The sequence below is a fragment of the Archocentrus centrarchus genome, chromosome 19, assembly GCF_007364275.1.
Source record: "Archocentrus centrarchus isolate MPI-CPG fArcCen1 chromosome 19, fArcCen1, whole genome shotgun sequence".
Classification (NCBI taxonomy): domain Eukaryota; kingdom Metazoa; phylum Chordata; class Actinopteri; order Cichliformes; family Cichlidae; genus Archocentrus; species Archocentrus centrarchus.
The window spans coordinates 15,191,238-15,217,069 of NC_044364.1; the positions used below are offsets into that span (position 1 = coordinate 15,191,238).

Here is a 25,832-nt window from a genome sequence, read left to right on the forward strand (position 1 = left end):
CAGTAATGGAATTATGAAAGTCAGATTTTGATCCACCATGCAATACCATCTGGATAGCATTTGATTGGCAGATGCTTCATTTTTCAGTATCAAATATGGATTTTCAACCTTGTTAGAATTGTACAAACTCTGTTTTTACCTTATATATTGTATTTTTATCTGTTTGCACGTTTTAAAAAAATAAATCACTGCACAGTACTGGATATAGGCCTCTGCTGATTGGTCAATCTATAAACTGAAAGATAATAAATGAATAAATCATGATAAAATGTGAAATAAAATACCAACTATTTCACTAAAATACACCATTTGCATTTGCATGAGGCTAAAACTGTATTGCTGTCAGTGTGCTAATTTAATCTTCTTTTATTTAACACATAAATTGGTTTAAATACAAAATCATATCAAAGACAAATTGAAATGCATGAAATGGCAGGTTCTTGATGCAAAAGAAGCCCCGTTTTGTACAACAGGCAGACGAATCACACAGGAGTCCCACTACCTGACTCCCAGATCTGACTGGATTCTCTATGATCTACTCTTCACTTAATGAGGTGTCATGTGCAGTTTATATAAAAGGTGTGACCTTATTAAATTGTGAGTGAAGGGCCGAAGCAATAGCTGGGGACAGATGGTAAGGCTGTGTAGAAAGTCATTTTGCTAGTAACATCTATGGGACAAGAAGCCCTCATTCAATGGTCAGAGATTATATTTGTGGCTCCATTTAAATCCATTTATATTGTGCTGCTGATTTTTAATGTAACATTGAAAATTCAAATATCACATTTATTTTGATTTTATTTAATTCTTTGAAAAACAACATTTGCCAGGAATCATTCAGATTTTTCATTCTAGTGTAGTCACATAAAAAGAATGAAGGCTTAGAAAACAATTTTACACTGAGATCAGCTGCAAAATGCAGAAACAATTAATTTAATATCTTAAATGGAACCACACACAGAAGAACCCTTAACAATGAATTCTGAATGTTATGTTTCAATTCAACGATTGAAAATAAATAAAAACAGAAGAGATAATTCCTTAGAACCAGGCTGCTCTTTAAATCAAACCACTTTCCTGGTACCGCTCTACGCTTTCCAAACACAATTCTTATTACTCGTTTCCTTTAACTTCATTTCTGACAGCCAATTCAATTAGGCTGGATATGTGTTGGTGTAAAAAGGCAACATGACAAACTGAGAAGATGGATGGCAACCTTTGCTTCACCATTAAAATCACAACTGCGTCACACTGAAGCTCAATCTACTGCAGTATTACCAGCTGCAGCCAAATGAACACAGCTTAAACTACAGTGCCAGACACGGCCATAACTAACCACCTCCTGTAGTTTAGCTTTATTTATTTATTAATTTTAACCAATATGCACGCTCAATCTTCATTGTCATTTTCAGCAGCCTGTGGTTAAAACCACATCTGATACTTTCACCATCATATGAAAAAAAAAATAGATTTAAAAAATAAAGCTAAAGAAAAGAAACTGAAAATATATTTATTTGATGCTCATTTTCTGAAGATAAGCCATGGTGACTCATCAGCCACCTGACCTTAATGGCAGTCAGTGGTTACGTGTTGTCTGGCTGAACCCATGTTGGAGTCATCGGGCGCCAGGGAGGAGCTGACCTGCTGGTAGATGAAGGAGTAGAGGCTGACGTCAGGGCGCCGACCATGGCAGCTTTTGCACACTGAGCTGTAGTATTGCCCCAAGAGATCATACACCTCCCCTGTAAGGAGACAAAGAGATATTGTCTAGTCTACTGAGATACAGGAAGGAAATTTCATGGTTCATGAGATTACATTATTTGCAAAAAATCATAACAGAAAAAAAAAACATGCTATTATTTCTTGCCTTGCATCTTTAACAATTTAAAAATATTGAATGTAAAAGTGCAAAAAACAAAGTTTCATAAAAACAAGAAGCTGGCAGGATGCCTGGGCTGTTCGCCTTACCAACACTGATGTTCTTCTGAGTGAGGAAAGAGTGCATGTTGTGGACATCTGTCATGAGCTGGCTGTCACCAAAGGTGAAATAGGCAACATCTCGGCCCGCCTCAGCAGCTGCCAGCATCTGGAGCAGAGCTGAAGGGAAAAAAAAAGGCCGTGATAAACCTCAACAGTGTGCGTGACACAAAATATGTTTCAATGCAGTATATCAACTAAACTAGGCTGTTTTTTTTATAAATGTTATTTATAAGTTGAAATACTTGAAAGGAAAATATAGGACGTAAAAACAATTTAACGAGCCTTTAAAAGTTTGTTTCCCTCATACACATTCATAGACTCACTTGCAAACAAAGAAAAAAAATATATAAAACAGAGGTCTGAAAAATTATCCGGTAGCTTTTGCTTACATTAAAACTGAGAAGTACCAGCCTTTGTAGCCTACAGCAAAAGGTAAGTTATCGGGGGAATTGGTCTCACCCCTACTGAGAACGCTGGATTAGTTACAAAGGGAGTTCAGGTCTGGCCCCGGTGAGCTGTGAATATTTCAAGAGATCAGAAATATGTCTACTGATTAATGAATGTTAGTACGCTGCCCAGATAATGAGCAAAACCGTATCAACATTTTCAACTCTTTCTTCAAAAATTACCTGGCAATTAAAAAAATGGGTCTATGTGAGACTGCAGACAATAAATCCAGGTAGAGAACCGCATCTGAATTACACAACTTTCCCCTGGAGGCACATCATTAAGCAAACAGTAGTGATAGTGCCTATAAAGGACTGTACCATACTACAGCTACTTAATAAATGGATGGATGTATAGTTTGTAAGCACAAGGGCTCTAAGTCAGATAGTAAGTGAGAAGTGGAGCTATTACTGCAAACTGTTAGCAAAAAGAAGCTCCCTCCACAGTGACAATGATACAAAACACAGACAGAAAGCTGCAACAGATTGATGGACTCAAGCAGGCGATCAATTTCACTATTAATGAAACATATTAACTTTGTCATTTGATCAATAGAAGGAAGGCAACGAACAGGCCTTAAGTAAATGAACGCATTCCCGGAAGACAAATGGATGCTCGCACTGATCTGCTGGAGCTTTTCTATCTAAAATGTATTCCGTTATATCGAGGGAGGGAGTCCAATTAGACTGCCAAGTGCACAAAGACTATAGGAGCCCTTTTGCCACAAGATCCTCTGACGGCAGTGTTACGTCAGTGCTTACCTTTCAGACGTGTGTCACCTCCAAAAACCCCACAGCCCCAGTTTCCTGTTGCAACTGCTGCAAGGTTTTGCCTTTTTTCTTCAGGGCGCGCAAAGCCACAGTAAGCCTACAAAAAGAGAGCAGAAAATTAGAAATGATTTCATACAATTGTATTTCATGCAAGTGATATTTAACAACACTTTAACAACAATCGAGGGGAAAAGCACACTGTAAAGCATTTGTTTCTGACATCACTCACTATACCGTGCTGAGTAAATACATAGCAGTGAGCAGGTTCTATAGGTGTCCACTGAGGAAAATAGACACCTGTGAATTATCAGCATTAAATATTGTCACAGAAATGTTATTCAAAGCAAAGAACTTCACAATAGTGAATAGACGTTTAACGGAAAGTGCTATGCATACTGTAAACAAACATATACTCACCCGCCACTTCATTAGTTACACCTGTTCAATTGTTCGTTAACTTAAATATCTAATCAGCTAATCACATGGCACCAACTCAACTGCTGCAGTTCAAACCGAGCATAAATATGGGAAAGAAAGGTGATTTAAGTGACTGAACGTGGCGTGTTTGTTGGTGCCACATGAGCTGGTTTGAGTATTTCAGAAACTACTGATCTACTAGGATTATGACAATGGGATTGGGACTATGGTCTGAAAAAAAGAAACTATCCAGTGTTCTCTGGGAGAAATTGATGGCACAAGTCAGAGGAGAATGGACAGAATGCTTTGAGCTGATATGAAGGCAAGAATTACAATAAAGGTATGCACAAGAGCATCTCCGAAAGCACAACTTTGAAGTAGATGGGATACAGCAGCAGAAGACCACACCGGGTACCACTCCTGTCAGCTAAGAACAGGAAAATGAGGCTATAATTCACACAGGCTCACCAGAAGTGGACAGCAGAAGATTGGAAAAATGTTGCCAGGAGGTCTCATGAGCCTAAATTTCTGCTGCAACATTCAGACGGTAGGGTCAGAATTTGGTGTAAATAACAAGAAAGCATAAATCCATCCTGCTCGATGGTTTAGGCTGTTGATGATGGCAATGTAATGTATGGGGCATGTTTTCTTGGGACCCTTTGGGCCCCTTGGTACCAAATAAGAATTGTTTATACACCACCACCTACTTGAGTATTGTAGCTGACCATGTTCAACCATTTATGACCATCTTCTGATGGCTGATTTGAGGAAGATAACACGCCACGTGAAGAATGAAGAACGATGAGCTCACTGTACTCAAATCGCCTCCACACTCACCAGATCTCAATCAATCATGTCAATGTAGACCAAAATCTCTCTTGTTGAATCTGTGCCATGAAGAACTGAGGCAGTTCTGAATGCAAAAGGGGGTCCAACCCAGTACAAGTATGCTATACCTTATGAAGTGGCCAGTGAGTGTATTTGTTGTGTTAATTTTTTATTTGAGTTATTTGACCACAGGTTTTGAGTACAAAACCTGTGGTCAAACCTTTTTTTTGTAATAACATTACATCCAGAAAGCAACACAGTAACTACTTCTTCCCACATGCCTGCACTTGGTACATAATTCAGTGCTTGAAAACATAAGGGATGGTTGGTTAGGCTGAACATACCTTTTTACCAGTGTCATTTAGCATCATTGTAGGTGGGTTGTAAGTCACATAGCAAAGAAAATTGCAAAAGGTTGTTAAATGATAGACCTGTATGGGCTCTTAACATTAAATTTCACATTGGAAAAGATTGGCATAGTGAAAATGAATTGTAAGTGACCATCCTCCGATTGACCAGTCATAAATTCTTCTTGTGAAAGGGCAGATATGACAGTTAACTGAACAATAGTCAACCTGGGATTGATCTTCATGTTGATGCATTTTTCACACTCTTGTCAGAACTGTCAAATCCCTCCATGCTTTCTGACTTGACAACATCAACATCTTGATCTTCTATTACAAATAGACATGACTACTCTGGGAAGATTACATATAACAAAGGACTTATGTTTTTGTTTTTTGTTTGTTTCTTTTAACATGATGCAAATGTACTAACTGTGATTAATTTCACTAAGGTCAATAATGCTTATTGAAATTTATTCTTGGCCTAATGTACAGTGTAATGAATATGATTATGTTTATTCTTTACAAATACAGCAATCTATCAGTATGTAATGCATGCATATGACACTCCATAATTCATATATTTACCCTGAGAAAAGTAAACATGAGTCAATATCATCTCAGCTGGCATTTGTGATGAGACTTGTTTCCAAATGGATTCACACTGAACCCATTAAATCGATGCAAATCAAAAATTAAAAATGACAGCAGCTGCAATGGTAGAGGATCTCTACACTTTCACCATCATAAACATAGCAAACATAGATAATTTGGTAAAAAACAAACAAACTGTTAAATATTAAATCAACAGAAAAAGAGAATGAAATTAGTAAATCAACAGGTAATTTGTAAAAATGAACTTCTCTATACTGTAGTGGTTTACACATTTGCTTGGCAAGGAAAGGTCACTGGTTTGACTCTGGCCAGTGACACATATCCCTTTGGGGTTGTGTCAGAAAGGTATCTGGTGTAAAACATGCCAAATCAAAATATGTGGAGCTACCCTCTATGGCAATCCCTTACAAAAAGGGAGCAGCTGAAAGAAGTTTTCTTTAATTTGTAAAAACAGAAAAAAAAAAAAAAAAGTAAACTTCCAGCAACACTCACCATACAGTTGGCACATGTTTTTAAAAAGATGACACAATGTTCTGTTTTGGCTTTTACTCATTTTCAATGCAACTACAATGTAATCTAAACAGGTAAGAATCAATATAAATAACCCTAGACTGTATATAAAAGATGGCTGTACCGACCATGACATTGCTCACTGGTTTGGTTAGCTGTTGCCATGTAGCTTTTGGTTTTGTTTAGTTCATTTTAACTGGATGTGCCCATATTTGGAAAAGCGGATAAAGCTGGGGAGTTAACTATTAGCACAGATTTGGTAGCTTGATTAGCAAGATGCATCCATTATTCACCATGATAATAAATGGGATGATAATTTTACTAATGTAAAACAGGCTTACAATAAAGCCAATTTTTCATGCAAAGAGACCACAGCCCTAATTATGCTAACTTTAACCCTTTAAAGAGATGTGTTATATAAATAATAATATATAGTTGTCATGAACTGGGAAATTAGCTATACAATAGAGACCTATAGAGTCTATGATGACTGACTCACTTTTGAAGCCAGCTGTAAGTGGCGATTCAAATCACTGCAATTTATGATCCTAATTTCTTCAGCTTGAGAGGTTGACAGTTACTATACTAGGTGTTGTGCTCGTCTTTTTCAACATACAAGGGAAAGAAAACCAACTGAAAAAGTATGCAAAAATACGGAGTGAAAGAAAAGTAACAGATAACCTTGTTAAGTTCTCGGTCGAGTCGATCTGGGCGAAACTGGTCAAGAAAGCTCCTGAACTGCAGAGCATCAATGGCCACAATCTCAGTGCATCTTCTCTGCCAGCCATCACTGCAAATTTAATTAAGAATAAAAATTAAAACTGTCTCCAAACAATCACAGTCTAACTCAGACAGACTGCCAAAAGTTTGCAAACAATTACCATCACAGGGAGGTTGTTTTTGGTAGTGTTTGCATGCATGCATGCATGCCATTCTGTCTGTAAACAAGTTCACTCAAAGTTTTGAATTAATTCTTATAAAACTTTGTAAAGGTATAGAGTGGAATTGTGTTAATGACATGTTAACAATCCATTACAATTTGGCTTACATCCAACAAGGTCTTCAAGGTCAACTTAAGGATTTAATGGTCAAAAATTGACAAAAAGCCGTATAACTTAGAAACTATGATTCTTACAAGTGTGGTGTGTATGGTCAACATATAGAAAGTACATTATAAAGATTTTAAGTATCATGTCACATCTGACCTCTGACCTATCCTTCAAGGTCAATAGATTGATCTCAAGGTATTGTCAAGAGAAAGAGAATTAATCCACATAAATAAAAAATAATTAAACTCAAAATTATGTTAAGTATATTAAGTATATTCAACTGGGTTTCAACAGAGCAAATAGCAAAAGTCTGCATTTTGCACATGCTTTTACTCCACTGCAAACTTCTTAAAGTATATTTAAAAAGAACAAAGAAAACAAAATGAATATATACAAAATACAATACTGTTACCTTAAAAGGAAATACTGCCCAGAGAGTGAGCTGCCCTGGCAAAGGTTTGCACTCTTGGAGTGCCTCTTGTTGCAGTCTAATTTTGCACATTGCAATCAATCTGAGACAGTCTGCACCAATGAGTGGCAACTCATCTGTGATGCACTTTTCAATAGGGGACTCAAATGGTTATATTTTGATTATATCATCACAAGCAATGTTATTTTGCAGTTAAATTGCCATCCTGCAGGAACCACGTCACCTCTATCAATTTCTGGCTAGACTGAAAGAAAGTAGTTAATGTAGGCAGCAACAGATTTGTAACAGATGGCAACAGATTTGCGAATTTTGTTGATTTATTACAGTTAATTGCCACATTACCACAAACAGACTGTATGTAATTGCCAAATTGGTCCCAGTCTGATAGCAGGTTGACCATGTCTTATTTTTTTGCTGTCTTAATGTAGCGACCATTTCAAAGGCAACAAGGTCGCAAGTTCATTGCACACGGTCACAATAATTCTGGTCATGCTGCAGTTTTCAAATAGTGTTTTCTCTAGTGTGACTCTAGTATGACTGTAGGATAAGATTTTTCAATCAGACTAAGGCAATGAAAAAAGACAAGCTAAACAAAAATAAAGAGTTGTAACACAAACATATTTTTCATTTTTTATTTAAAAAATGTTAAGGTCTTAAAACAAGTAAAAACCCCAGATACCTTGGAGTTATGTCCTCATGGCTGCCACTCCACTGGTAGGTCTGTCCATAACCTGTGTATTTACTGTACTTCTGTGTTCCTAATAACAAACAAGGGCATCAGTCACAGTTAATTGCTAAGCAACACATAAATCTTGATTTGAGTTACACATATTCAGAATTAAAGACTATATTTCTATTCATGATTCAAAAATTAAACGTGGGTAAGATTACAGTGTGTTAACAGTGACACAGAATACCACATCTGTGATAGTGAAAAGCAATTACATTTACAAACTCTGTTAGGGTTCAATGGCACAATTCAACGCCAAAAAACTATGTATTCAAATATTAATTTTAATAATATTTTAAAATAAGGAAAAAGAATCATCTTAAAACAAGTCACGCACATACAAAGAGAAAAAAAATTATTACAATTTCATTCTACTAAATACTGTTCATAGGGTGCATCAGACTCTTCTTGTTGTGATCAAAGAGCATCTGACTGCTAACAAACAGAAGGTCAAGTTATTACCCCTCTTGAAATGATGCAAGAAGCAATGACTGACCGCCAGCACACAGGGAAGCACGTAACACCCGTAAAGGGGGAGCAGAGGGAGGTAGACAACAGCACAGTCAATCAAATGAGGCCACAAATTAACTTCCCATTCATTAACACTCATTAGTACCTAGCTGTTGAGAGCACTTGCAGAGATGCTTCAAGCCGCAAGGTGAATAAACCAAGTGATTAGCAGTGAAGCCTTGGTCAGCAGCTATTTTTAGGCACACATAGGGGAAGGAATCTCTAGGGTGCACTCCACTTGACAGACGTTTCATTAATAATTAGCCAGCCTCTATTTGTTTTAAAATAAGGAAAGTGAGTAAGACACAGAATGTAGTTTACACCAGTACCAGAAAATAAACCTTCAACATAACTTAAATGACCTGCGACCATAAAACAAACATGCCTTTGCTCAAGTAAGAACAAATTAGATGTTTTTAATTTTACTGTTGAGCTGCAGTGCCATTGACACATTTGAAATCAGAGATGCATACTTTACTCTGGGTCATTTATTGCTGTGGCTGCCCAATCTGCAAAATAAACTGAGGGGATTGAGGTACATGCACAGGGACAGCTTTTCAGTCATGTCAACTTACACCCGCATGGGAGCTACTGCTTATTCTACCAGGACTATCAATAGATTTATTTAAAAAACAAAAAAAAACAAAAACAAAAACAAACAACAACAACAAAAAAAACCACATGAAGTTAATTTATGAATATTTTTAAATATTCTAGTGACGCAGAGATCAAATCTAAAAATGAGACATTACAGCCATTATAGTAGATGGTTTTGTGTGCATACACTATCCATACACCAGACCTTTACCAGTTTTCAAAAAAAAAAATTCTTTTATCAAACATTTTTACATTTGAATGAAACATTCTTCAGGAACAAAGCAGATTATGCTGTGATATTTATTCAACCCATTTGCCATTTAAAAATTATTTGTAGTGGGAAGAGGATTGATCTTGGCCAGGGAAAGATGTGTCTGCTCCTTAGAAATTATTTCTAAATAACAAACAAGCTGCATAAAAAATCAGCAGGTATAATTCACTATGTCCTGAAGGTCATCCCATTCATGTGTAAATACATCAAAACAAAATGTCTCTCATTCTTGTGGCAGACCAGACACTGAAAAGTCAGCAGTGTATCTCATTGTAACACGTTTTACTTCTGTATTATTTTAAAGGCCTGCATTTGATCGAAATAACAAAATACACATGGGCAAAATATAGTTGTTTGTAATATAAAAAATACAGAAATTATGCAAAAAAATATTGACAAAAAGGGTTACCACTCATACACACGGTCAAGAAAAAAAAATCCCTATGGCATTCTCTCTCCTGCTTGCATCAAGCATGCACCACGTTTTCTGGTCAGCACCACAATTGATGAATCATACGACTACTCCCTGATACTATTTATACTTTTGACCGCCCCAGTGGCAGCCAGATATCTAGCAATCAAGGAAAATTCAATTAGGCCGAGGCACTTTTGCAAATTTCAGTGCAGGGGTAAGAGCCATTAGCTTCAGTACTGTATGCCAAAATGTATCACAAGGGAACATGATTTACCAAATGACTACAATGTAGCAAAGGCTTGGACTTTTACAATGGAGGACAAGAGATACAGTCAGGGTTTAATAAAGATGATGGAATGGAAGAGTCCATTAGCGGAGCAGGTCTGGGTCAGGTCTTGCAGCTATAATTAATTCTGGGCCCAAGTAATAAAGTTAAGTAGCACAAGCGGAGACGCGGGAAAAGCGTCCACCAAGAAGTCTGAAGGTGACTCTGTGAGAGCGAGAAACTCTTATGATGACTGGTACTGTGAGGGCAGTGTCTCTATCACCTCACTTCCTGTTCTTATCCAACCCATGTGCTATGTAATGCTAAGGCAGTTTGGATGATGGGCATTTTTACTGTGAAAGTGATTTACACCACACATCTGGCGGCTTTAAGATGTTTGTGTCATATGTGAGTGGTGTGGCGACAGTTTGTGTTTAAACATGATCTTTAGTCGGTCTTGAGGTTATCAAAATGAGTTACAGACTAACCAAAACATTAAAATCAATTCAAAACAATGAGCTGAAAGAGGCTAAAACATATATTTGAGATGAGGGGAATTTTCAAGTGATTTTATCCACAGTGGTTAAAAATTGCTTAATATATGGTCTGTGCAGACAGCTCGATTAATTATAGTAGTTTATCTGTTCCAATAATTGCACAAAATAGACAACTGAAAGCAATGCTGTACAAACAAGACCTGTGTAGCCAAAGAGAGAAGGAGCTCCCTAATTTAATAAAAGCCTGTTAAATTCATTTATTCATAAATAGTACACAGTTAGGTCCATAAGCATTTTTGACAAATTTTTTGTAATTTTGCCTCTGTATACAGTGGATTTTAAATCAAACAATCAAGATGTGACTAAAGTACAAACTTTTAAATTTGATTCAAGCACTGCAAAAGCACTGCATTAACTGTTTAGGAATTATAGCCATTTTTTTTTTTTAAATACTTGGATGAAAATGATTTTTCTGTCCTGAAGTTAGAACCAATGAACATCACCTTGAGATGCTCTGAGAGACCTTTTTCATTTTTAAGTTTTTAATAACTGAGTAGCAATCAGGTGACTGACTTGGCCATTGAAAAATATCCCATTTCTTTGCCCTGAGAAACCCTTGGGTTGCTTCTGTAGACAACAGAAGCAACCCAAGGGTCACTGTATATTTGCACTGTGAAGAACCATCAGGTCAGTTCTGTGCTACTTCTATCAGCATTCACATCATCAAGAAACACTGGGGCCTATATATAAAAATGATTGTAATTCCTCAGCTGTTATTGCAATGCTTTTGTTAAACCACTGAATTAAACCTGAAAGACTGAAGTTGAATTACATGATTGGTGGTTTGATTTAGAATCCACTGTGGTGGTATACAGAGTCAAAATTACAAACATGTTGTTTCAGTGTCCAAATAATTATGAACTCGACTCTACCTATTAAGGGCTCACTAACATTTTTTAGTAACCCAGAAGTAAAACCATTCAAATTATTTTTATTGTTACAGAATGACAACTTGGGTAGGCTTTGTTTTTTTGGGGTTTTTTTTTTTGTTTTTTTGTTTGTTTTTTTTGGGGGGGGGGGGGGTTTTTTTTTGTTTTGACGAGCTTTTCCTGTACAGTACTGGTTGTCTAAAGTCTTCATCAAACACAATCAAACCACAAAACAGACAGGTGCCATCAGCCTCCTGCTGGGACTCTCTATGGGTAGCTCTTGTTACTGGGTCTATTGGCCTGTCCCAGCCTTGTTTGCTGCAAACACTCTTTTCTGAAGTACAGCCAGTGGGAATTACTCAACAGAAAGACCCAACAGAGCAATCAGGACAGCCTAGTCTCTGACTCCAGAATTTACTGTGTGCAGCCAATCAAAAGGAAACATGTGACAAGGACAGACAGAGAGAATAGGACAATTGCTACAAACATCCTTTAGCCCCATGCTGAGTCAGAAAGGGGTAAACTAAAGCTGTGCAATGTGTTCTCCATGCTGCGTGTGACTAAAAATCAATGCAATTTTTCTACTGTCAAATCAGAAACAGGAAAGCATTAGAAGAATGAACGTAGGGCATTATTGATGTGATCTGAATCAAAGGATTAAATTGTGAATCATTAAATAGGATTCCTTTACTGACAACTACTTTTTAACAAGGTGAAAAAGTGTTTGTCACTGACCTGTGATAATCAGACATTCATTATGATCCAGGGCTTCGGTGAAGAGACGAGAAACAATTAGCTCGGGGTTAATCAGAAAACGTATTTCCTCTTGAACCAGACCAGAACCAATGACCCCTCCTCCAACAAAACGATTGGCAAAATCCACCTGCAAATCAAGACAGATGGTTGATGATGAAGGAAACATTATGGAACATTAATGCTCTTGGAGCATCAACTGTTTTCTGACCTGTAAAAACTCTTATAAAATTAAAAAAAACATATCTAAGTACTAACATTCTGTCTGGCAGTGAAATGGACAGCTTCTGAGACAGGAAGAAAACACCTTATGAAAAGGTCTTTGCCCTTTTTATTCAATTTGTGACAGAATCCCTGACAAGCCGATTGGAAAGGTGGCCTAAGGTTCTGGCATTACTCAGAGAACTGTCTTTCATGACAAAATGTGATCTTCCAAGGACAGACACTTATGTGGCTGCCAGTAGCAAATATCAAATGAAGAGAGCAGTCCTAAAATTGAAAATAAACATCTTCCTTCAGTCAAAAATATTGCTATTTCAGCCTGTTTGTGATTCAGAACAAACAAACATCTCACTGTTTCAGCTCAGAGAGACGTGAATTGATTGTTTTAGTCAGAAAGCACCCATGTGGAACATATAATCTTACAATTTCATCTCTGACAGTTGCTGCTCATTGGCTTGTAGACAGACCAGACCAAACCCCTCACAACCCCAGGAAGAAGCTGCAAAGGGGTGCGCAGCAGTTTGAGAACAGATCTCCCTAAACTGGTCACTCATTTCTGGGACAGCGAGCCAGCCTCCAAAGTCTGCTTTGACAGGCTGTCAACACCTCACCACAACCCCCACCCCAACAGAGCATCCATCAATCCAAGCTGCAGTGTGCCCCGGAGCTGGTCATGTGTGCACATCAACTGTCAGTTTGTGGCAACTGGAGGCAAACAAAAGGTGAAAGACAGAGCAGGCCGTCCTGACAGTGAACAGGAAGTGTGGTCGACGCAGAGAGCAGAGGTGGCTCAAAGGCCTCGACCCCAGTCCCAGCACACACTCCCTCCGACACATCACACACTCCCTCAAAGGCCTTTTCAGCAGCAGTAAGCATTCTGGGTGGAAGACTCCAGAATGAGGTGGCTCAGTGACGGGAAAGAGGATGGGAACCAAGCACACTCAAACAGCTCCTTTGAGCAAGGAATAGGATTCTGCGGATTCATGTCCCTCCAGTTTATACATTCTTGATGCACTCTCTCTTACCTGAAGCATCCCATAACCATCATCTTCAATGGTTCCTTCACAAGTGATGTGGAGCTTTGTGAGTGGAGTCTGTGAGCTGAAACAGTTTCCAGTTATTAAATATGACCAAGAACATGTGTCCATGCTTGTTTCCAAACAGCCTATTACTATTACTATACCTTTTCCAATTTGGCGGTTTATCCAGTCTTTTTCGGGTGAATGTTACAAGCCCTGTAGGCACTGCAAAAACAAGGTAAATGTAAATATTTTGTATTATCTTGTAAGATTATTAGTAGCTTTTCATTTTTAAAATAAAGAAAATCTGACCACTTACTTTGCTGAGTGACACTTTTAAAATAGCACAGAAGGGTTTTCAGCTTTTCACACTTCTTTGCAGAGGACCCCTCAAATAGCCTAAAGGCAAAGAGAAATTGTGGATTACATTAAATTAGAGTAGATGTTATATATCATGTTCCTTAAACAAAATTAAAAGGTAGGTTTAGCACAGCATCCAAGCTAACTGCCAACCCTCACAATCAAAACGCCACAGCTAGGACCAGGAAAAACTGAGATACAGGATGTCCACTTTAGCCATGTGAGCTCAGTCATGCTTTAACTTTTGATATGAATTAGTTCACCTCTCACTCAGTTTCCTTTTCAGTTACTAGCCGATTATGTAGGAGCTCCTTCACTGTTACGACAACGGAGTTGCCCCAGGCTTGCCATCACAGAGCAATACTCGTGCTCATGTTTTGTGTGAGTGCTGTGAAGCACTCACACAAAAAGGGAGAGAGAGGGAAACAGGGCTCCCTCTTTGGGGATACATTAAGAAGCCCCATGTCCCTTTTAAGCAACAGAGTCCTCAGGAGGCAAAAGGGCAATCCCCCTGGAATATAACACGCATACGCACAAAGCTACTAGCAGTAAGGCACAGTGGATGGGTTTGAATACACTTTAAGCATTAAGCCCACCATCTCCCACTCAAGCACACTAAAAAAAAAAAAAAAAACCCTGCAGCTCACCCCACATGCCACAATATAAAGAGAGAAATTCCCAGTGAAGGAAATGAAATAATGACAAAAGCTCAGTGCACTGAGAGCCCTTTAGGGGCTGGGAAACTCATTCATCGCAGTCAGTTCCAGCATTCATTTCTCTTTGTCAGTGTGGACTCGAGAAACAATCATGCCTCATGTAGTCCCCGGGAAAAATGTCTTAGACATAAGGCAGCCACAAGTGAAAGCAGCCTTTTAGTAACAGATCACCATACAGTCTTTGGGGAACACAGAATTACTATACAATTATATAACATCAATTTACCTCCTAAAGATGTGCAGAAGCTATGAGGTAACTCAGAAAAAGGGTATATGCAGCTACATTTGGTATGAGCTGGGCTTCTAATAAACAAACAAAAAACCATTAAGTGTGCAAACTTAATTGCACTCTGTGGTAAAATAATAAATATGGTTTCTGGAAGAACACCTTCAATGGCAGAGTCAATGCTCAAAAAAATAAAACAGTGTTTGTAGTCACTTTTATCTCAATGCAAATAAGACGTCTGCTATGAGATAAAGGAATGTTCACAGATAATAATCTTTGTTTTTCTATCCTCTGGGTATTCTCGTGAAATAAAAATTAAATAAAGAATCTGAATAATGAAATAAAACTGAAGTTAATTTCTGTCTCATACCACATAAGACATTTAGGGGATGTTTTTAGCAGGAGGAAAAGAGGATGATACTGGCGTTTCTTTGAAATTGCAGCAAAACCTCTACGTGAATGAAATTCTGATGCCACTGAACTCTTTTACTGCCTTTTGCAAAACAGCCAATGGCCTTCTGTACTGTCACAAGCAGCCATCTGAGTCAATGTTAATCTAATTTCCTCTTCCATTTAGGTAATTGCTATGTGATGCCAACAGAGATGACTTAGAAGTGAACTGCAGACGGATTTACATTATACCGCCCAATGTCCACAGTGAAAGTTTGCAGAATCAGGAAAACACCCGTTTGTCACATGCAGTGTTTTTGAATGAAAAGCACTTAGTTTTACCTCAAACATACATGTGCGAGAGAACGCTTTTATAACAAAGAAACAGTAGCACCCTCATCCTCAGAATCAACAAATATATGTACATTTATGTTCAACAGAATCAAAGCACCAGTGTGTTCAGAAAAACACTCGCATGAGGCATTACTCTTCGCTGCATTGTCTCCTTTACTGTCTGCAACCAGTCTTTTAAGTCATACTTTGTCACTGAATCCTTGAATTGGGGTCATGCACATTTTTACTAATAAATTTACTTGATATGCTTTTTTTGCAAATTTTCACTAGCGAACATTTTCTGAAACATCTCTGTTAAAAAAAAAAAAAAAAAATCAATGTGAATATTTACCAATATTTATCTTCTTTCTGTGTATGAAAAAAAATAATTGATAGGCCTGACAGATGATTTGCATGTAGCTGGAGCTTGCTGCTTAGCTCCATTAGCTAGCATTGATACTTCCACATACAAAATGTCTGACTATATATTTTGTTCACATTTTACATATCCTGGGCCCCGGAACTCCTCAAGCCATGCCTCATACTTTCCAACCGATGCCCTGCATTGATGCTCCACACAAAGAAAAGCATAAGGTCAACTGAGAGTAAGGAAAGCATGCACAGTAAATGAAGCTAGTTGTCACAGCAATATACTTTACAACCAGATTGTGTTACCTTTAGCAGCATGAGTCAAAGAATACCACATCACTACATTACCTGAAAAAGTTAATGTCTGGGTAGTTGGAGTACTCAGTCTTTCTGGAGTTCCGTCGGGGGAAGGTGCAGAAGAAGGCGTTGGCGAGCAGACAGGCCACCTGCGCCTGAGACATGGTGATGGAGTGGTTCATGCCTGCCTTGAGGAGGGGTATTGGCTAGAGGAGGAAAATCGGTACAACCGAGGAAGGTCAAAATAATTTGTTTTGTCAATTTACCAAATAAGACATTGAAGAAATGGCAATAATCTGGCACCACAATGTACTTCTTAAATCACCCATAATAATTTTAATCAAGGTTAATTCATGCTCATGAGACTTACAGTTATGGGTTTATAAATAAATTTGTGTAACCAATGCTGTAATTACAATGCAGAGTTTGCTACAGGAATCCATAAATAATGTTCCATGACAAATCTGTTTGGCTAATGTGTTTACTTGCGTGGGCCACTTTGAATTTTAAATAAATCACACTAGAAATAAAATCAATGCACTGATGTAATATTAAAACTAGATGATAGGCTGCTTGGTCAAATTAATGCACTAAAACCTTTTTTTTTAGCTGCAAACATTCATTTTTATCAGCTACATAATATAAGATCCAGATGGCCAAACATCTCACAAATGGTCATCAATAGTTACATGTTTTGAAAACACTACAATTATTATTTTACTACAATTTTACAAGATGACGTGACTTTTCTGATCAATGTGATCTACTATATTAAAGACAGTATTCAGTATACATCAGTCTCCATTGGTTAGCGATGGGCATTACCTTAGTACAGAGCTCAGATGCTCTCAGTGCTAATTGCACCATGTTTGGCAGCAGGGACCCAAACAGATGTTCAGCAGCATCGGGCTCCAGGACCTTGGAGAGAGCAAGAGATCTGTTTATGTGCGTTGCTTTGCCACAAATATTAGCTGTGACATTATTAGCTGTTTTAACAGCTGATTAGTTTGAGACAGATAAAAATTAACACCTGTGATCCATATCAACATTTTAGAGTGAAACAAATGCTGTTCAAATATCAGCATTATAGAAGATCAAAAGGCTTTCGAAACCCACAACACACTGCATGCAGATGTAAAACATCTAGTGAAAATCAATAGCCTGTATAGCTGACTATTCTCTTCATATATTGGAAATTAAAAGGGGGATGTGAAAGTTGTGGTGACATGTTACAAAAATATATCAATCCTTAGTTGGACAGTTCATCTATGATAATAATATCACCCCATAGTAATATATCCTCCATGGCTACACCACATTTATGAATCTTATAGACAACAGACATTATATACGCTTTTCTTTTTTTTTTTTACATCCATATTGGCTACAAAATGTCAGAATGATCAATCACAGAAGAATTTCATCAAGGTTACACAGCCATGCCAACTGATTAAACAGTATTCCTGGAAGAGATGCAAATGACAAAGTGTTTGAAATAGAAAGGACAGTGTGTTCCCAGCACAAGAAGCCTTGACTGTTGATTTAGCCTAGGACATTTATATTATGGCAAAAGAAGCCTGACTAAACAGTGTTGTAAGTAATGACCTGGCTGACATCATAAACTGCTCCTACAGGCATTATAAATTAAAGCAGCTGACGGAGGACACAGTAGAAATAGCTGAGGCAGTATAAGCCAAGCTCTTTAAATCAGCACAAGACAGTGCATCAAATCAGCTGTACTAACTCACTATATGACTTGATACTGGTCTGTACATCACACCAAAATGACAAAGCAATCAACAGATGTGGGGGTGTAAGTAGTGAGAAAACAGCGGTTCTGTACAAAATCTCACAATCCTGCACCTTTTCCCTCAAAGGTCTACACATTAAAACAATCTGCTTGACCAAGTCTGTGGACATGAGAACATGTAAAAATAAAACATGTGCTTATAACTGTAAATCATCAGCCCGAAAAGAAAAAAGAACTAAACTGAGTCTGTCCGTCAACAACTGTTCACTTATTCATAAGGAAGCCGTACTGAAATGAATATTCAATGAAGGTGCCTGGCCCGTCACTCCATGCTATTCAATGCCTCCTTTTCTCTGACACTCAAATCATGCCGCTACAGTGTGGCAAGGAGCAGGAGAAAAGTCACATAGTGAAAAGCCGCGTGCATTATATTGCACCACTTGCCTTTCCACAAAACTGGAAATATAACAAACACACAATTTCTTTTGCATTTTTTAAAATTAAATGTTAAATACTAAACTCTGGGACCATTTCCAACAATATGTTAAGGACACTGTCATGAAGCCCAGTGGCTAATTCAGAGGTTAAATTGGGATTCAGGAGAGGAAGGACGCTTTGTCCAGCAATAATTCTACTTTCCAACAATTACTGTTTTGAAGGAACAATTCTGGAAAATCCATCTGTGACAGAACAAAAGTATCTCTAAAGGAAATATTTGGATTTTGATGAAAAAAAAATGTATCTCTTATGTTGATCATGACTGTTTTGCTCCAAAATATTTCACAGTAAATCTCTGAATCTGCAACAGCTCAGCTATTTGCTGTACAGAAAGGCACTAGGGTTAATAAGGTTATTGTATGATCACAACGACTCGGATGATTTTAATAATTAATAAAGTAACCTCTACTCTGCCAGCTACGTAAACTGCCGCACCTTATAAATTCTGCTGCTACATGACAGTAGTGCTGTTCATTAAGTCAAAGAAAAGAAGGTGATATTCTACATTTGTTTGATCAGCATGAGACTGATTCTGAAAACAGATTTCAAGAGCTGTATGTGAGTTTGTGATGCTGACAGAGATGGAGCTGAGCTCTAACAGGGAGTGATTTGGTTATTGGGCAGTGCAGCTCAGCTCCAGTGGACTTAGGCCAAATTAAACCCCTGGCTATTTCCCCTTCCCCTTTATATATTAGACAATAAAAATCACAGATTTGTGACACAGGCAAGCTCTGAGTAAATTCTGTACGGGACATAAGCCAAAAAAAGCAAAGTACGGTGCCTGTCACCTCCACGGTAACTGAGGAAAAAAATAAAGCATTTTCTTTTAAGCAAGTGACATTTATGTGGCTCTACAAATCCATAAAGTAGTGTCACACATGACACTCAATTATGCCACTTTTATTTTCTACAATTTAACAGTCAGATGTGCACACAGATGTTTCATGTCTTTAAAATTTACGGGGTGACTCACTTCAAATTTAACTGTATGACATTTTTCTGTATGACATAAAACAACTTTGTCATTCCAGATGACAATACAAATCCTGCTGGAACAACAAAATTTAGCCTATGGCTAAAGCCTCTCAGTCTCAACATGTTGAATATTTGTCTAATAGAATTCCCTTTATAACATAATTTATGTCATACATACAGCATACAATTTATTTACCACAATGAGGCTGGAATAAAGCATTTTCTGAGATGCAATCTCAGCCACTTTCATTTCTGACAAGTTACTAAATGTGACCTTTTGACTAAAGACCAAATTATTTTTCTTGACTCCCATTTTGCCAGTGAAGGGCTACAGCTTTCACTGCCACTGTTGAATTCATTAGCGTTCCGCAAAATAACAGAAACCCATTTGGTATAATGACATTAATGAAAAAAGCTTTACATGTACTTTTTCATGTGGCACGAGAGATATTTTTTAAACATATAGCTGATGCCATGTAGTACATGGTGAGTTAGTGGGAAAATAAACAGTATTAGTTAGTTTTACAGACTCAGCGCTCCTAATATCAGCATAAAAACACTTCAAAGGGAATATTCCCATCTCCTTCATAAGGCAGACAGTAGTACAGCCCTCTGTGATTCTCTACATAGGATGACACAGAGCACATTAAGACAACAGATGATGGATGGGCTCCAAACAAGGCCGGAGAAGACACTGACAACTCTGAGCAAAGACCAATGAGCCAATAGTGCTCTGGAAATTATGATGCAACTCAGGCTTCTCTTTGCCTTTACTTGCTTGAGGTAGTACAAAAAAAGAAAAAAAAAATCACGTAAACAGCACCTTAAAGCCTGTAAAATTCTCTAATTATAATCAAATTTTTCACTTTCATGTTTGTAATGTTGCAAAAACAAAGCACAGTGTGCATATACACAACATCTGAAACAAATGAGTACAAAGCCTCATTTACTTAAATTGGTGAGAAAACCTATGAACAATTTGGAATTAGCTTATATTTTGCTTTAAAAAGTTGTCTAATGTTTTTTTAAGGTTAAAGGTATAGATCAGACAGTTATAATAATTTAATATCAATTTAATGAAGTCCCGGTGTGGATGGCAAGGGTGTAATAACTGGACAAATCACTCTTAGTATCAGCAACCTCAAAAACATTTTGTCAGAAGCTGCAAATTTTCAAAGACTCTTCCTGTTTTTTTCAAACTCTCATTCACTCTACATAACTTAATTCACTATTTTGGAATCAGTGGGGTTAAACAAAAAGCAGCAATCATTAATCACAGCATACTGATAACTATGTTGTTTACCTTAGTGCAATACAAATGTAGTGCTGTGAAGTCCTTTTTCTTGGCATTTGATGCACTGTAATTCAATATGGCATTCTGTAACACCACAAAAACAATAATAAACATATAAGAATGGCATTCAATTTAATGTCAAACATCACTTGAAGTCAAAATTACTATATGTGTATTATTAAACCATTAAGTGTAAAAAATACTTAAATTCTGTGACTGTATGCCTTTCGGTATCTGGGTCAATCATGCCATCTTATGGCAACAACTGGTAAAAACAACTACAGTGTAACCAGCCCCTCTGTACTCAAAAAGTGTCCTTTTGTTCCTCCTCATGAATGTTTGAACTAAATTTTGTCTGTTGAATTCCTAACCAGGAAACATGCTAAAGTGAAAATGATGTCTGACACAAGGCAGACACACAAAGCAGAGTATTCTAAAATAATGTTTAGAGGAGACATACTATGTCTTGGCAAATAAAGGGACAAAGATATGAAACTTACCTTGAGCTCACCTGGATCTGTGAATGTCTTGTTTAAAGTTTCCTTGATCAGATCCCACCGACTTTTATTCTGCCGCTCTTGCGTTTCCTGTGGAAGCATAAATTTTGTTAGCCCTCTGAGATTTTTTTTTTTTTTTTTAATACAAATAATAAAACTGTTGTTTTGCACTTTTCGGGCAATTGCTCTTCATTATTTTAGAGATGTCAAAAAAACTGGCTGACTGACTACTGTTTAAGAAATAACCCCAGTATGGATGAATAAGCACCATTTGTTTTGCAATCTTTTGACATCTTGCCCAATGTGATGTTGCAAACTTATTATAACTGTTATAACTATTACAACTAACAATTATGAGTTAAAGTGGTTCAGCACAATCCAGAGTGGCATTCCAGCAATTTGAGTTAATGAACTATATATGATAGTCCATTTTTGTTACTGCGGCCTGAGGTTGCTTACAGCTGATATCATGGAGAAAGTAATGCCACCCCGTGGTTCCACCGGCACACTGCATGTATAGTTTTTTCCGTCTCATCCCTGTTATGCATTCATGCTGATAAAGACAATAAAGTTGTGGCTGTTCAGCATTTAGCTAGCACTAAAGAAGTATAGCAAGCATAAATAGAATTTAGGATTCTAAATTTCAAATGCAGCTCAACAAATAGCAGCAAAAATACAAAATGCATCTGTGCAGTTTGGTCAGTCACTGTATTTAGCAGGAAGAAAAAAAAAAAAAAAAACATTAATGTGTGAAAACTTCACTCGGAGATCAACATGACCATTTGAAATTTAACACAATTTTGATAATGCTTTCAAATAACTGCCCAGATAAGTGCCCAGGGCAATTTCAAGTTGGCTATCGAGTGGCAGGCCCTCTTTCTACAAAGACTTTAATAGCAGTCATCACTTGCAATGTGTTTAAGCAGATTATCTTCCTTAGTATCACTAGGAAACTGGCTAAAGGTTGAAAAAACAGCCAAAAACAGCTCACGGTAACATCTACTTCCATATATTGTAGAATACAGCAGTTTGAATCCTTAAAAAGAAGGAAACCCTAGAACAGCTGATCACAGCCTGTACACAAAGAAAAATATACTGGAGTTCACAAAAAATTATTGAAAACTTATACAGAAATAAGGATACTTATATAGCTTATTATATAACACTTATTTCTAAGAGATTCTTTTCCAATGCTGCATCTCCACACAGATCCCCCCACCTGCCAAATCCCACTTCAGCTAATAACATCTAACAATAGTATATACTGTTAGATATGAATGGATATCTGCTCTCCTGCAATGCAAACAGCCCTTATCTTCAGTCAGGAGGTTTTTGGTTTTTCATTTGTATTATTAAACAGCCCTGCTGGTGGTTCAAGCCCCCTTCAACTCTTTCCAAAAAAAAAAAAAATTCTTCAATTTTTCCTGACCAACAACAAGAAATAGTGTCACCAGCAAACATATGTATATAACTTTTGAATTTTTGTTACATGTCAATAGAGCTTTGAACATTGCCCCAGGAGGACCTTCCAAAATTGTAAATAAAACAATTTACTACATATTTTTTTTATATGTTTTAATTATTCTCTGCTGCACATTTTAGGAATTTACTGCCATTGTGTCTTACATACAACATGTGGCTCCTCAGTAATCCATAGTTTACCCACTTATTCATGGTTCCCTTTAGATTTGGTAAAGAAGTAAATATCTGTCTTCAGTCAAATGTATAATGTGACTGCACTGATGACCCACACTAAACAACTGATGCAGAACTCGTGAAATTATCTTATTACCATGTATCTTAATGTGTAACATGCATATTTCACATCTAAATTAAGTCTGACACACTTGAGCCCTTACCTCGTTTTCTACGGGAAATAAGTTATGACTGGAACAGGGCATCTTGACATGGACGTCATCCCAAGCATCCTTAAATCTAGTGGGAAACGGAACAGGAACTTTACCCTTCTGAAGACGGTCTGTCTGTTAATGGGAATGACAATGAATGACATTAGTATGTATGTGTGTAAATCAAACAGAACAAAACAAACTTATGGTCAGTAATATAAATGTGTGTCTACTCTGTATACTCAGGATAAACATAGGGGTAAACAGCACACCAAAATCTCTTAAAAGTTGATTTAAACATCACTTAGCATTAATTTCATGAACTGTGAGGTATCTACACATATTTATGCTGTGATCTGAATAAAAGAGAACTGCTCAAACCCTAATCATCACAGTGTGGCGGTCATGATCATCCTTCAGTGGAGGAAGTGATGCACCACATTCTGGCATCCTCTTTAGTTCACTTATTGGCGTCCCCAGCCATTTGACATCAGAAGGGGTAGTGTCCTTTTCTGTACCTTGTTTCTCTGGAGACTTTTCTGACCTGCGTGGTCTCAAAGTTAAACCTGGCGATGAAAAGAAGTCTGTAATTTTTGCACTGAATTTGACTGGACCCCCTGAGGTTGCTGGGCATCCGTCCGTTTTTGTTCTTCCTAAACCACCGTCACTGTGAACCAACATCTGAGTAAGCTCACTCCCTGCAGAATCCTTGGCACCTGGCGACGCAGGAGGTTCTTGAGCGATGTCCTTTTGGAGTTAAGGCTGGGTTTCTTCATCCGTGTCAGAGACAGAAGCATTTCAGCTTTTTTAAAGTCTAAAGACTGGGCTGAGGTGCTTTGAAAACCACTATCATCAGTCTTTCCTTCATCATCTTGGGTTTGACACACTTCTGCTGTACTTGAACTGTTCACAGACTCCAGCCACCTTTCAAGGGTATTTCTGCCCTTGGTTGTCTGGGCCAATTCTTTCAAGGCGACCTTTCACCTTGAAACCTCGCAAGTCACTGGTGCCACCATTCTTGGCCTTATAACCACCTTTGTCCCTGTTTTACTTTCCATTCTTTCTTGATCTGCAGCTGCAGTACCCACACTCTGACTACATGATGGTGGGCCTGAAAAATAAAACACAGAATTGTTTTACAGTAGAGGAATGCTACAATGTCTTGTCATATCCTCTGCTGAAAAAATATTACTTTGACAATTACCTCCACGAGAAGATGCTGACGACATTGGAGGACCTGTTTCCACCTTTAGTCTTTTTGCTAAAGGTTCTAAGTCTGTCAATGAAGTCATTCTACAAAAGAATAAACCAACGCATAAAACACGTCCGTACCGTGCAAAACAGAGGTTCAATTTCAACGTGAAAATACTGTGCATGTGCACTCACATGACAACTTGAGCTGACACCGAAAATAAGGTGTTGTTTTTTGCCCAGACTTGATTCTTACACAGTCCCTTTTTCAGTAGATGAGCAAATCCTAAAAAATGGTGCGCAGCCATACATTACCCAATCTATTCCAGGAAAGGATAAACCAGTGCTTTAGTTAGGAAACTAATAACTAATTAACTTTAAATGTTATCAAGCTAAAAAGTGTTTAATCCGTACTTATAAATAAAGGGAAATGTTTCTTTGCATTTCATATCCAGCACTTTCTCTTAGATAGCAGTTAGATTATATCAAACTATAAGCTGATAAGTTTATCCACAAACGACTCACGCAGTCGTAGCTATTCAGTTAGCCTACGGGCTAACTAGCATTGGATGAAACGGGGTCCAATTATTTGAGCAGCTGTTATATTAATCGATAGTTTTCACTTGAAAAAAGACTCGATGAAGAGTATCAGAACTTTTCCTGATCTTTTGTTACTGTTAAACCGTAAACCCGTACTTTATTACTGTCACTGAAGCGATACTACAGATATTTAGCGGTGCCTTTCAAAACAATGAACACTTCCGTTTGAGTGACGTAAGATGTCTACGAAAAAATCGCGATATCTCAAAATTACATCTTGAAAAGTGTATTATTGTGTAATTAATCTCGTGGTGTTTGTTGCGCTTTTTATTTATTCGTTTTATTTCCCTTTTATTTAATTTTGTTTATCATGGTCTTTGGATCTTGATTCCAGGGTTTTGAGTTTTGTAACGCTGATTTATTTATTTTTTTTTTTTGAGCTTTCATACATGTACGTAAACTAGAGTAAGACAAAACATACAAGGAGCAGAAAGAGTGAAGACAGATAAGTTTAAATGCCATCCAAAGCAATGGGCAGTGCACAAGAGAAGGGAAGAAGAGTGTTCAGGCTTGGGTGAAGCAGGTGGAGACGTGCGAGATATTTTCCTATATACACTCCCCACAAAAATATTCCTTAAATTTTTTTCTGTAGATTGAAAATATTTGGGTTGTCATTAAAAATTTAATGTGAGACAAAAGATCAGTATCTCAGCCGCCCTGGTATTTATATCTGAATCTGAAAGACAGTTCTTTTGTCTGGCCCCACCCATTTTTCTTGTGAACAAAAGTAGTGGAATGTGTGAATTGCCAGGTGTGTTTTGCTGCCAGGTGTCTCCTGTTACACTGATTATTCGAACTATTAATAGCGCTGAACGTCTGTCTCAGATTTGGGTTTTTACCTGTACGGACTGCGCATTTGTAGTTAGAGGAGTAACCAATGTGAAAACCAGA

The 25,832-nt window shown here is 37.5% G+C and overlaps 1 protein-coding gene across 1 annotated transcript; it reads right to left on the reverse strand.

Moving 5' to 3' along the window:
- Positions 1-354: 354 nt before the first annotated feature.
- LOC115797770 (poly(ADP-ribose) glycohydrolase) lies at positions 355-25,099 on the reverse strand. Its single transcript, XM_075074448.1, is given in 21 exon segments — positions 355-1,742; positions 1,969-2,097; positions 3,189-3,294; positions 6,593-6,701; positions 8,070-8,148; positions 12,340-12,487; positions 13,605-13,680; positions 13,763-13,823; positions 13,918-13,997; positions 16,341-16,495; positions 17,115-17,207; positions 20,816-20,890; positions 21,307-21,393; positions 23,163-23,285; positions 23,532-23,941; positions 23,944-24,092; positions 24,094-24,166; positions 24,169-24,261; positions 24,355-24,443; positions 24,537-24,661; positions 24,756-25,099. Coding segments are annotated over 20 exon segments (2,424 nt in total). The 5' UTR covers positions 24,650-24,661; positions 24,756-25,099; the 3' UTR covers positions 355-1,566.
- Between the last annotated feature and the right edge of the window lie 733 nt (positions 25,100-25,832).